Raw genomic sequence first — 14,755 nt, 5'->3', positions numbered from 1 at the left:
TCTGAAAGAAGTTGCTGCCTGGATGAACACTGTGCGTAGTACTTGTTAGCAATTGTTGCTAACATGGTAAGCATGTACCTGCCTAGCATCAGCAATTAGCATTGTAAGCATGTTCACATACTGATGTTAGCATGTTGTTCAAAGCACTGCTTTGTCTCATCACAGCCCCTCAGAGCTGCTAGCATGGCTGTGCATGACTTGTTTTACTTCATATGTCTCATATAGGATCACAATCTGATCTTGTCCACTCTGAATGGATCTACTTTAAGATATATATATATATATATATATAATATTCGGCCCCAGTGTGTCTATGGTCGTGCTCGTGATGGAGTTTGGTGATTCAGTGTGGCGTTAGAAGGGTTTGCAATCACACTTCCTGACAAGCAAAACTTGAAACAAAGTTGGAACCCTCTAATTTACCAACCCATTGGAACCCAGAAGGGTCTTAAAAAAGAGCATTTTGAAGTGCTTGTTTAGCTGACTTGCTTGGCCTCTGGTGCTGCTGCTTGCAGCTTTCTCAAGAATCACTCATCCAAACAACTTCACACACTCCACACTACTCCTCCTTTGGTCTTCAGCAAAAACACCGCCAAGTGTGAAGTCGCTGGGATGAAGGGTGGCCGAGAAACTCCCAGGACATAACCACATACACACACCGACATAAATACACACAGAGAGACATTGTACTTCTATGATTTCACTTCTCGGTGTTTCTCTGAGCATGACTCCTCAAATTCTTTACGTTGTTTTGAGGAATGAAAACTGTACCAAACGCGATCAAATTTGAAATGAGATTGTTAACCAAATGTAAGTTAATGGCAAAAGTCAAACATGGATAACACGGGGGGGCTGAGTACATGAAGGAACATTCCTGATGTCTATGCAGTACAAACAAGAAAGTAAAACAAAGAAAAACAAGATCTGCTTCTTCTTTTTTTATCGCGACAGTACATGTTGCCCTGGCCTTGGATAGTGTTGTTTCTTCCTGTTTGATTAGATTACCATGTTAGTTTGTATTCCTACCGACAGCTTGTGTCTTTATTTGCCTGGATTTAAGCATTGGATACAAGGCAGACTGAGCTCTCAGCAACACACTCATACTTTAAGCATGACACACACACACACACACACACACACACACACACACACACACACACACACACACACACACACACACACACACACACACACTTACCTTCATTAATAGCAGTTGTTCCCTCACTTCTATCCTTCTAGGTCAGGGGTGGCCAACCAGTCAGAGACTAAGAGCCACATTTTTTACTGTGTTACTGCAAAGAGCCACATCACACCCCCCCAACATTACTCTATCAAAGATCAAACTTAAAACAGATGAAAATAACAAAGTCAAAGATTAAACACACGTTATTATATTAACTTTGCTCAAAGCTTTTTTGTCACAGTTGAGAAGGACATAACTCTAAGAACATGCATGTGGTCTGGGGCAGTGGTTTAACTGGTCTGGCTGCAGGACCCACCATCACCCTGAATGACAAGCCGCGACCAAAGCGAGGAACATTTTCAACTTCTCAATTTGATTTAATGAAAATATGGCACCTAGGTTTGAACCTGAGATAGTATCACAGTATGCCAAACAGAAATATTCCCTTTCACACTCAATTAAAAACCCAAAAGTGCTTCTTAAGGATACAACGTAATACAACACACATAATAATGTTATAACTTCAGCCTTTTTGAAGATAACAAAAAAAAGGTTGGGAATGAAGTAAACTGTCACAAATAGTCCGATGTGTAAACTCACGCAAGTAAAGTGTGTTGTGAACGCAGCATTGAGGAGTGTGTGAATATTCAATTCAATTCAGTTTATTTTATATAGCCCAAAATCACAAATTAAAATGTGCAATCTGTACAAATAACATCCTGTCCCGGGACCTCACATCAGATCAGGAAAAACTCCCCAAATAAAGATAGTAAAAACCCTTTCACAGGGAAAACAGGAAGAACCCTTCAGGAGAGCAACAGAGGAGGATCCCTCTCCAGGATGGACAGAAGAATAGATGTCATGTGACCAGAATGAATAACACATGACATCAATATGACTGAAATTGAATAAATTGCACTCTGCCGCATTAAAAAATCCCTTCAAAATAAAAGCACAGGATTTTTTTTTTTTTTTTGCCCATGTAAAATGACCGTCCTGACGGACTGAAAACGTGTCCGCGAATGACTGAAAACGGGTCCGCGAATGACTAAAAACGGGTCCGCAAAAGACTGAAAACGGGTCCGCGATTTCATGGCTTTCAAGCCGTCGCGCCTTGATTTCGACACCAGTGGTCTAAAGTATTTGCAAAATCAATAAAAAGATAAAAAAAAATTTAAAAAAGACACAAACTTCGATATGAACGCAAGAGCCGCATGAAACCAGGCAAAGAGCCGCATGCGGCTCGGGAGCCGCGGGTTGGCCAGGCCTGTTCTAGGTCTTCCAACCTGTAACTAATACTTCCACATTAAGAATTCCAATGTGTTATTCCCAATGAAAGATCTGTCAATAACATGGGCTCCTCTCTCTCGAAGCCAGAAACCAGAGGAGTACGTTGGATGTCACCATCTGCTCCACAGACAAAGCATGGCGGACTGATTTTGACTGATTTATTGCCACTGTATCATCATGTATTTTTAAGTTTGCTGTTTTATAGCAGCAGTCCCAGTGTAAGAGATTGCTCCTATATTACTGACACAAGCTGACTTTGGTCATCCAACCTCTGAATGGGCTGTTTTGGATTGATGACCAAACATTGCATCACAGCTCAACCCCCTGCAGCGTTATTGGGTCTTTATATTGGATGGCCTTCTGTGGCCATGGAACAAAAACTCAGACAACTCTAATTAGGAGTCTAGCTTATCAAAATCAATAATTCTGGCTTCCAGTAAGGTTGTTGTGATCTGTCTGTAGCCCCGACTAACGACTAACACACATACAAGGACCCTAATACATGACATGGTCTTGGAGGGCAGTCAAAATTAATTGAACCTGCAATATGCAGTTGCTGCTGCAGAGATTAAAAGATTAAAAAGATGCCCAGTTTATGTGACATTTAGGAGAGGTGGTCAGTGAGGCTAAAACACATATAACACATGTTGCTGAGCATATACTGCAAAGGTATGAGCTATTTATGTTAAAGTGAGCTCAAGACCAACCTCTGAGTCTGAAGAGTGAAGCCTTAAAGCTGCATTCTCTCTCCTGACCACCAAGGGGCGACTCCTCTGGTTGTATAGAAGTATGTGCTTCATGTATTAAAGCTGCATTCTCTCTCCTGACCACCAAGGGGCGACTCCTCTGGTTGTATAGAAGTATGTGCTTCATGTATTAAAGCTGCATTCTCTCTCCTGACCACCAGGGGGGGACTGCGCTTGTTGTATAGAAGTCCATATAAATCGACTCCTCTCTTGATCTATTCCCTCAGTAAACATTGTAAACATGAATTTATGGTCAGTGTGTTTTCACCTCTTGAAAGTTATTTGTAACATTTGGTCTTATTCAGTGTTTGTCTGGACTTACTTTCTAATTGCAGAGAACCAAAATGGCGACGACCAGAAAACAATTTGGCATTGTCCAAAAGGCCGAACGCGTGGCTTCAAAATGGGAGTTTTCACTTCCTGTGATTTCTCGTAAATAAAGAGTTCTTTTATTTCTGATGAAAAAGCTTAAAAACGCCAAACTACAGCAGTGTACTTTTTGCATCCGGCCTAAAGCAAATGCAGTCCTGCCGGTCGGTGAGAACGCGCCTGACATCTCCTGCTGGTGCTACAGTTGAGAGCAGAGTTCATAGAAGACGGCGTTCGGCCCCTCAGGTCTTAGCGGGGGTGCAGCTGCTCCTTTTGCTCCGTTGCTCTGGCGCCTTGTGGTTGTGGGAACGTTGTAAAAGTCCAGTAGATATGTGCTTAAACCCCAAATATACATCTGTAGTGCTCTAGCAGTGTGTTGCTTGTTTAAGTGCAGCTATGCACACTTAACATCACATACCATCGTGTTTCCAGACGGTCTTTATTTTCTTCTTTACCATAAAACATAAAACCCAGCTTGCAGAAATTAGAGGTTGAGTTTGGTCATCCATCACAGCAAACACTGTCTGCTTTTATTATTATAAATGCTACTTTAAAATTCTATGGTGATGCAGTGCAGGGGTATCAAATGAGTCTGCATACACTGTGTTACCGTGAACCTTAACAATGGAATAACGGAATGAAATAAATGGCAACTAATGACCTCATGGAAGGACAAATTAGCAATAATATAAAGTAGTTTACACAGTTTGCAGGAAATAGGCCCAACATGCATACACTCTGGTATAGTTCTTCAAATAAGAGTCCTTCAAAAAGAGAGAATGTCCTCACTTGAAGGACATTCTCTCTGCCTCTGTAAGTATAGAAATACAAGGAGAAGCACACGGCACTTATTTCCTCCCTGCCAGCTTATTGAAGGCCCCGGCCGTTCTTCAGTGAAAATGATTCTGTTGTTGGTTATTATTGTGAACAAAGCCCGAGGTCAGTCCTCAGCATGCTGGTATTATTGCGAAAAGGCCGCTTTAGTCGATTTCTGTAGAGACCAGAGAGCACGATCGGGCTCTGCATAGTTGCTGTGACGACTCAGACCACATTCAGCGTGAAGAGATCAGAGATCAGAAAGCTGGTGGCAGTGGTCTGTCAGACGTTTGGTATCACAGCCAGAGGCACACACAAGAAGTAGACATTACTGTGCAGGTAAAGGTGGAACATGGTAACGTTTGGTAATAAAGGTCAAGCCAACAACTTGTAAAATGTACAGCCTAAATATTCTGCCAAGGACGGATGATGTCTCTTTTTAAGTAGAAGGGTGAGAAGTCAACCCTGTTTCAGACCAGTTCCAGACCACCTGAGGGGTCTGGATGGTTCATAAGGTAGACCAGTCCCAGACCACCTGAGGGGTCTGGATGGTTCATAAGGTAGACCAGTCCCAGACCACCTGAGGGATCTGGATGGTTCATAAGGTAAACCAGTCCCAGACCACCTGAGGGATCTGGATGGTTCATAAGGTAGACCAGTCCCAGACCACCTGAGGGGTCTGGATGGTTCATAAGGTAGACCAGTCCCAGACCACCTGAGGGGTCTGGATGGTTCATAAGGTAGACCAGCAGCAGATCACAAATGTACTTAGGCTCTAAACCATTCAGTGCTTAAACCAGCAGCAGGATTTTAAAGTAAATTCTTCGTTGGACAGGAAGCCAGTTTAAAGACCTCAGAACTGGACTGATGTGATCCACTTTCCTGGTCTTAGTGAGGACTCGAGCTGCAGCGTTCTGATGGACTTTTATTCTTCTGGCCTCTCTTGCATATCTGTTATTAGGGTTGAGCGACTGACAGAGTCAGTCCCGAGAGGACCCTATTGAAATTGCTGGGATTCTTCTTCTTATTTTTATTAGGGTCCGAGCGACCGACGTAGTCAGTCCGAGTAGGACCCTATTGTAATTGCTGGGATTCTTATTATTATTCATGATATTATTTTTATAATTTGGACTGCTTTTTGGGGGACTTGTCATATTCAAAAACTCAACAAATTTTGAACGCTTGTCAGGTCTGGTGAAAATAGACATCTATTAAAGCCGGGAAAAAAAGTTCCAAAAAATGACTATTTAGCGCCCCCTACAAGTTGGACCGGCGACGCCCCTCGCCCAGAATGTTTTTTTGACTTGAAAAAATTCACACATGTCCGTCTCCACCTGCTCTACAAAAAAGCCTCTCAGACCCATAAAGTCCGCCTCGGAATATTTTCCACCATCTTGAATTTAGTGAAAAACACATTATTGTAGTTCATTCTTAAACGCTTGGTCCCTTTCATGCCAAACTTGGTACTTCATCATTGGAGCTGGATCATCATTTGATGTCTCATTGCGTTGAGGAGATATCGACCAATTAACCTCTTAGGGGCGTGTCTTGTTTTTAAACACTCATAACATTAAAACTATTTGGACAAACGACTCCAAACTTTTTTTATATGTGCACATTGCATCCCCCAACTTGCAATAAATCAGTTGTGTGATTTCAACAGTAGGGGGCGCTACAGTAATTCGGGCAATTTGGGATTTTTGGGCTAGTTTTGTCACTTTTTGCCTATATTTTCTTTTCAGCCAAAGACTACTTGTCCTACAATTGTTATGCAATCGACTTAATTTCTGTTCTAGGATGATCCCAAGACTCTCGTGAGTATAGGGTGTGCTTTTCCCGCGAACGCCGCCAACCGCCTCGACGTGACATGGACCCAAAGACACAGCTAACTTTTGCTAATCGCTATGTGAGAGAAGGCTGTTGTAACTCCTCCATACATGATGCAATCTTCCCAATACTCCTCATACATGATGCTGGTCCAGGCCTGAGTACATGAAGAAATGTTGAGATTGTCATAGCACCACCTAGAGTAAAAATAAATCAGCCAAACAGCATCGGATTTACATGCAATTTAAATGACCTGATCTACACTTCAAATAGAGAAACATGATGCACAATCTATGTTCAAATTGTCATGGCGCCACCTACTGGCCAAACTAAATAGACCAAACAGCATCGGATTTACATGCAATTTAAATGACCTGGTCTACTCTTTACGTAGAGAAACATGATGCATGTTGTCCAGCGGGCCAACACTTTCTACCGGGCGAGTAGGCGACCCACCGGCGACCCCAACGTGCCGAGGAGAGCGAGGACCCGCTCACAGCTGCTCGCAGCTTTAATTATAAATATTGTTTTTCTGCATAGTTTTCTTTCTATATGCAATTACATTAATCAAATCAAACCAACCTTGAGTTACATGAGAGGTTCTGGTGCTGTAGGAACGGAATGAACTTCCCGTAAAGCAACCAACGTGAGTGTGTTCGCTGTGTTCAGGACTACGACCTGAGTCAGCTGCAGCAGCCCGACGCCCTGGAGCCTGAGTGCGTCAAGGTGGGGATCAGACGCCTGGACGAGAGGCCCGTGCACCATGATCACCAGTACCCCGTCCGCTCTGCCGGCCCGCACCCCGGAGACATCGGAGACTTCATCCACGAGGTACGGACACACACACACACACACACACACACACACACACACACACACACACACACACTGTACAAAAAGCTAAAAAAGGGATTAAAAGAAGATGTATTTCTATTGTAGGAGTTACATTATGGAACAACGCTAACATGAATGTAAGAATGATCAACTCATTATTGGTTTTCAAAAGGATTGTTTATAAAACAATTTTTGAGGGTTACAAATGTATATATATATATATATATATATATATATATATATATATATTTATTTATTTATTTGATTTCTTCTTTATTTCGATCGAATTTTCTGATTTAATTGATCATAATTTAGAATAGGAATATATAAGCATTATGCTTCTACCTATACCTTTTCGGTATTTCTGTTTTGGATATTACATTGTGGCTTTACTTATTGTATTGTAATGATTGACTGAATAAAACACGCACGCACGCACACACACACACACACACACACACACACACACACACCCTCACACCCTCACACCGGGTCTGACGTTCCATCCTCGCTTACCAAGATTCAATCTGTTGGCCCGGATAAAATTTGGCGGTCGGGCACACAAACCGCTCAGCGCACAGGAAGTGTTGAATCACGACTTGAGTGAAATACAAACTGTCTGTTTGGATGGCAGGAAGCCAACACCGTCCAGACAGAGCAAGAGATGTGCCAGCCTCACATCTCTCATCCTCTCACCCCGTTTCTTTGGTATGAAGCATCAAAGAGCGGCGGGGATGTGTGCTGTTTACCTCATCGCCTCACAGGATTTAGGGGTAGTGGAGTTCAAAGAGTTTATTTCAAACAGTCACTCCTTGTGTGGGAACTAACCCACTGTAACAGTCAGATGGATTACTGCTCACTAAAAGAGAGCTGTATCCAAACAACAGAGCCGATGTAAAGTACATTGAGGTCTGGCTCGGTCTGCTCCTATGGTATAAAATAATACATCCGTATCAGTGATGTAAGGTGCACAAACAGACAGGTTTGTGCACTTAAACAGACTTAATTGGCTTGGCTAACGGTCAGGATTAGCTGGCCCTAGCTTTGCTGCCTAATTGGAGGTAAATCCATTGAGTTAAATTAATCCCACAGACGGCCTGCAGGCCGGCCACGGCCCCTTAAAGGGACAGTTCTGGACATTCTGTTCCATTTTCGTACTATATATATATATATATATATATATATATATATATATATATATATATATATATATATATATATATATATAAAAATAATGCTCTATTTCCTATATTTGTGGGTGCACATGCGATAAACTAGTCCAGCAGTGTTCTCCTATAATTGTCTGGCAGGTTGCCGACGGGAAACCATCGCCAGGCCCAAAAGCATAATATGTCTTAATGCCAGATGCTGAATTCATGCAGTTATTAACACACCAGCCATCATTTAGTTTGAATGAGGACTCAGCCCCTGATATATTCGCTCCCGGTGTTCTTCCCCACTCATTTGGAAGAAGGAAATAATTAGTGCAACAGGTGGATGTGTTTTATTTTTTAAGGAAGGCTGTGTTGGTTCTAGTGGATTTCATAAAGGGACTATTTGGGATTATTTGGAGAAAGTTTCCCCTACCTCACCTACCTTCTACTACCTCCCATAACTTCCACTACCTCCCCTACCTTCCACTACCTCCCACTATCTCCCATACCTTTCACTATCTTCCACCACCTCCACTACCTCCCTCACCTCCCACTACCTCCCGTACCTCCCATTACCTCCCACTATCTCCCACTACCTCCCGTACCTGCCCTACCTTCCACTATCTCCCCTACCTCCCACTACCTCCAGTGAGCAGAGTGTATTTGAAGCCTTGGAGTACCTTTAAACCTTCTACAAAGCGTTCCTCTCCCTCAGATGGATTAACATGACTCAGAGTTAATCACACAGACGTCTGAACTCTTCCTCTGACGGGCTGATAACGCCGTCTCGAGGCCGTGGGGCTACCCTCAGGTTCATCACACACGTCTGCTGCTCCCATATTGTTTGTGTGCCGCATCCTCTTTGGTCGGGCTGCCATAAAGACATCTGCCGAGCGGAGCTCTGAATAATGAGCGGGAGCTGTCAGACACGGCGAGCCGATCTCGACGGCTTAATCCGACAGACATGACAAGCTGATGCCTCTCCCTCTCAGCGGTAATTCCCTCCTCCCATTGAGCTCCAGAGCGACGGGAGTGTCTTCAGTCAGACGACAAGACGTGTCCCACAAAACATTTCCGCTGGTTGTCAGATTGAACACTCGGGGGGGGGACTGCTAGTGGACTGCTAGTGGACTGCTAGTTTGGGCCACATGTTTTTATTCTGCCAGTTAAATAAAAATAGTTTGGGCTTTAAGTAATCTGCTGAATCTCCTCCTGGAGATGGAGGCAGCATCTGTCCAACCTGACCCAAATCCTCCTCTTGGCCACGCTCCCCATAATCCCTCCTTGTCCATCTCAACCCCTCCACTCAGAGGAATAAGCACAACCTTTCTACTTATCAAGAGGGGTCTTGCTCGTCCTTATTCTGATCTTTCCAGGGCTGAACAAGGGAGGGAGTAGCGTAAAGGCCAGAGAGGCTGGCTTGTGATCCAAAGGGTGATATGTTGAATGGTTGAGGAGGTGAACTCTGCTTTGATCTGAGGGGGTCAACAAGGGTCATTGACCGGGTTTACCATGGGTCTTACACTGCTCAGAGCGTGACCAGAGTTTCTATAATACCTTTACTTTACAGTTACTATAAAAAAAAAAGATCGGATTTCAATAATCCTGCACTATATCGTTGTAGCCCTGCGGCTCTCTCAGCCGTGAATTCTGCTTCTCTCAGTGTCAGACACTCTGGAGTGTTGGTTCTTGCTCCGTCATGTGGAAAAGCTCCGGTGTCAAACAGGGCAGAGTCCATTTTAATGAGCCGAAAGGCCTGCTCCTCCAATACTTCCCTCAATGCCCTCTGGTTTCGGGGTGATGAGCGTCGTACTCCGTACTAACGTGCGGTATGAATGTCACAATCGTTTATCCCGATTCAAAAGCAGGCTCTGTGTGCGTCGCTTTGATCAGCCTCCCCTCCCTCATCTGATATGAGGCCCCCAGACGATCCACAGGGACACGTGGTCGCCAACAGTAGACCGACTGGCTCCACAATGACGATTCCCCGCTTTCCCAGGGACACTAAAATGCCTCATTGGGCTGTAAATCTAGCACTTGCCCAAATGGGAAAGTGGTAAAGAAAAAACTTCTGGCTATGGAGGAGACATCTCTGTTCCCTCTCATCCCTGCTGGACAGCTGGTAATGATGTAAGCCAGCATTCAGTTAGCCTAGAAACAGGAAGTTTAGTTGTGAGGCCTAATGCCGTGTTCACACCGGACGCGACGCGAATTTGCGGCGCGACCAGTTTACATGTAAAGTCAATCCACAGACGCGCTGCGGCGAGAATGTGCAGCGAGATAGACGCGTTGGAGGCGGCGCGAACAGAACGTTTGACCTAGGGCGAACAAAGCGAAGGACGCGGCGCGAATTCGCGTGAGTTGAATTCTCCCAACTCTGGCGGAGAAATCGCGTGACGCAAAGTTGCGGCAGCCAATCAGCGTTGAGAATCAGCGTTGAGAAGCTCCGCCCGTCACCACCGCCGTCTCCCCGTTTCTGAATGAAACTGCTGCTGCTCCGCCTGAACCAGCGCTGACAGCGGCTTCATTGAGACGCTGTTGTGGGACTACGGATAATATTATGAACCCAGACACCATGGAGTTTGATGTTCCGACATATGTGGAGTTTACACAAAAAGTATGAAGCAGAACTGGTGGTTATTTCCATGGTGGATGGCATAATCGGTATCGTTTTACGGAGATACGCGAGACGCAGTTCCTGGAGGAGTCGGTGAAATTCACCGAGCTGTGTGCGGCTACGGATGATGTTATGAACCCAAATACGAGGGCGTTTCATGTTCCGACATGTTTGGGACTTCCACAACAAGTATAAAGCAGAACTAGTGGTTATTTATTCCATGGTCGATAGCGGAAATGAAAGCTCCGTCGCTTGTCTCTCACAGAGGCAAGCGACAGAGCTAAGCCACGCCCCTTTGGTCGCGCCGCAAATTCGCGTTTGGTGTGAACACCCTCTTTCTACTCGCGCGAGTAAACTTCCGTGGTGGACATGGCGCCGCAAATTCGCGTCGCGTCCGGTGTGAACACGGCATAAGAGGACGTGTGCAAAACTCAATATAAATTTACTTGAATAAAGATTAGACATGGCAATTAACTTTCTTTAAACAAAAGGTAGGGTTCTTACGCTCATGGAAAACCTGGAAAAGTCATGGAATTTTAAAATGGTTATTTCCAGGCCTGTAAAAGTCAGTGAAAAAAATAAAATCCCAAAAGTTTAGTAAAAGTCATGTAAATGTGTTATATTCATGTGTTCATGTCGTACATTTACGCTGAGTTTGAAATAATTAATATGCTTTTAAAAGAAAGACTCAAAATATAAGTAGGCATACATACAGGCATCTATATACATGTTTATTCTTTTAATCAAACTATTGTCTCATTCATTTGTGTCATTTAAGGTTCACTGTATGCTTTGTATTCTCATTGTTAGTTTAAATACTACATTTACTCACTTTTTACTGTTTACACCCAGACTTCACTAAATGTTTTCTCATGGAAATTTGGTTTAAAGTCATGTATGAACCCTGGGCAAGTGAATATCAACATCCGGCAAGTTGATCTCCTCGAGCAAAGAGAGGCCTCGTAGTGAAGATTAGGTCTGTGCTGAATACCGGTTTCAAATTTCCATTTCCATTATTCCGTTGGTCATGGTTGTAACTTTAGTCATGTTATAACTTTAGTCATAGTTATGTTATAACTTTAGTAATGTTATAACTTTAGTCATGTTATAACTTTAGTCATGGTTGTAACCTTAGTCATGTTATAACTTTAGTCATGTTATAACTTTAGTCATGTTGTAACCTTAGTCATGGTTGTAACTTTAGTCATGTTATAACTTTAGTCATGTTATAACTTTAGTCATGTTTTAACTTTAGTCATGTTATAACTTTAGTCATAGTTATGTTAAAACTTTAGTCATGGTTATAACTTTAGTCATGGTTGTAACTTTAGTCATGGTTGTAACTTTAGTCATGGTTGTAACTTTAGTCATGTTATAACTTTAGTCATAGTTATGTTATAACTTTAGTCATGGTTATAACTTTAGTCATGGTTGTAACTTTAGTCATGTTATAACTTTAGTCATGGTTATAACTTTAGCCATGGTTGTAACTTTAGTCATGGTTATAACTTTAGCCATGGTTGTAACTTTAGTCATGTTGTAACTTTAGTCATGTTATAACTTTAGTCATGGTTGTAACTTTAGTCATGTTATAACTTTAGTCATGTTATAACTTTAGTCATGTTATAACTTTAGTCATGGTTGTAACTTTAGTCATGTTGTAACTTTAGTCATGTTATAACTTTAGTCATGTTATAACTTTAGTCATGTTATAACTTTAGTCATGGTTATAACTTTAGCCATGGTTGTAACTTTAGTCATGTTGTAACTTTAGTCATGTTATAACTTTAGTCATGTTATAACTTTAGTCATGTTGTAACTTTAGTCATGTTATAACTTTAGTCATGGTTATAACTTTAGTCATGGTTGTAACTTTAGTCATGTTGTAACTTTAGTCATGGTTATAACTTTAGTCATGGTTATAACTTTAGTCATGTTGTAACTTTAGTCATGTTATAACTTTAGTCATGGTTATAACTTTAGTCATGGTTGTAACTTTAGTCATGTTATAACTTTAGTCATGTTATAACTTTAGTCATGGTTATAACTTCAGCCATGGTTGTAACTTTAGTCATGTTGTAACTTTAGTCATGTTATAACTTTAGTCATGTTATAACTTTAGTCATAGTTATGTTATAACTTTAGTCATAGTTATGTTATAACTTTAGTCATGTTATAACTTTAGTCATGTTATAACTTTAGTCATGTTTTAACTATAGTCATGTTATAACTTTAGTCATGTTATAACTTTAGTCATAGTTATGTTATAACTTTAGTCATGGTTGTAACTTTAGTCATGTTGTAACTTTAGTCATGTTATAACTTTAGTCATGTTATAACTTTAGTCATAGTTATGTTATAACTTTAGTCATGTTATAACTTTAGTCATGTTATAACTTTAGTCATGTTTTAACTTTAGTCATGTTATAACTTTAGTCATAGTTATGTTATAACTTTAGTCATGGTTATAACTTTAGTCATGGTTGTAACTTTAGTCATGTTGTAACTTTAGTCATGTTATAACTTTAGTCATATTGTAACTTTAGTCATGTTATAACTTTAGTCATGGTTATAACTTTAGTCATGTTATAACTTTAGTCATGTTATAACTTTAGTCATGTTATAACTTTAGTCATGTTTTAGCTTTAGTCATGGTTATAACTTTAGTCATAGTTATAGCTTTAGTCATGTTATAACTTTAGTCATGGTTATAACTTTAGTCATGTTATAACTTTAGTCATGTTATAACTTTAGTCATAGTCATGGTTATAACTTTAGTCATGGTTATAACTTTAGTCATGTTATAACTTTAGTCATAGTTATGTTATAACTTTAGTCATGTTATAACTTTAGTCATGGTTATAACTTTAGTCATAGTTATGTTATAACTTTAGTCATGGTTATAACTTTAGTCATGTTATAACTTTAGTCATAGTTATGTTATAACTTTAGTCATGTTATAACTTTAGTCATGGTTATAACTTTAGTCATGTTATAACTTTATAAAGACAATTAATAACCCACAACTAACACTCTTTAACAGGTAAAACATCACGACACAACAGTTTGTGACACATGAACAATTTGTAACACTAATAATTGTACATTTATAAAATTACACGGCCAAACTGCATGCTGGGTAAAGCTCGCCCACTATCACAACAAGAAGAAACTCCGTCGAAGGAAGAGACAGACTCTTCCGGTCTGTCTCTTCCTGTTTTTTTTTCACCTAGATTCCCCGGAGTCCTAAGTCCCTCCATGTTTAGCTTCCTTACATCCCCTATGCACCAACGTACAAACAGCTGCTCACCATTCTAACAGCTGTTCAGTTGGCCGGTGGTCCTTTTCGGCGTCAATGAATTAATGTGTTTACTCGCAATAAATACCGTGATATACCGTGAAACCGCCAGAATCTTACAAAATACCGTGATATGAGTTTTTGGCCATACCGCCCAGCCCTAGTGAACAATCTCTCTCTCTCTCTCCCTCCCTGCAGGGCCTGAAGGCGGCGGACAACGACCCCACCGCCCCGCCCTACGACTCCCTGCTGGTGTTCGACTACGAGGGCAGCGGCTCCGACGCCGGCTCCCTCAGCTCCCTGCACTCCTCCTCGAGCTGCGGCGACCAGGACTACGACTACCTCGGCGACTGGGGGCCGCGCTTCCGCAAGCTGGCCGACCTGTACGGCGGAGGGGACGACTAGCACCTCCCACCCCAAACCCCCACCCGCCCCCTGCCCGCAACCACCACCCTGCCCCGCCCCACCGCTTGCCGCTCCAGGGCTCAGGTGGGGCGGGGCTGAGGAAAACCAGGATTACGGGGGGTAAACGCTCGGGGGTATCGGATCGGCACTTCTGCATCACTACGGTTCAGTTTGTAAAGAGACCTGCTGCCCACGACCACGGTCGATGACACTAGG

The 14,755-nt window shown here is 42.2% G+C and overlaps 1 protein-coding gene across 1 annotated transcript in view; it reads left to right on the top strand.

Annotated features, from left to right (window-relative positions):
• The window catches only part of LOC306739447 (cadherin-2-like), a gene marked incomplete at both ends in the record, with an annotated part of 43,710 nt that extends 29,171 nt beyond the window's left edge, over nt 1-14,539 (top strand). The window contains 2 exons of the mRNA XM_079221466.1: nt 6,901-7,062; nt 14,333-14,539. Of these exons, the coding sequence (XP_079077592.1) occupies nt 6,901-7,062; nt 14,333-14,539 (369 nt within the window). The remainder of the gene's footprint in view (nt 1-6,900; nt 7,063-14,332) is intronic.
• Between the last annotated feature and the right edge of the window lie 216 nt (nt 14,540-14,755).

Source organism: Taurulus bubalis (genome assembly GCF_910589615.1).
Source record: "Taurulus bubalis genome assembly, chromosome: 7".
Classification (NCBI taxonomy): Eukaryota; Metazoa; Chordata; class Actinopteri; order Perciformes; family Cottidae; genus Taurulus; species Taurulus bubalis.
Note: the sequence above shows the minus strand (reverse complement) of the source record. Positions and strands in the feature narration are given on the sequence as shown.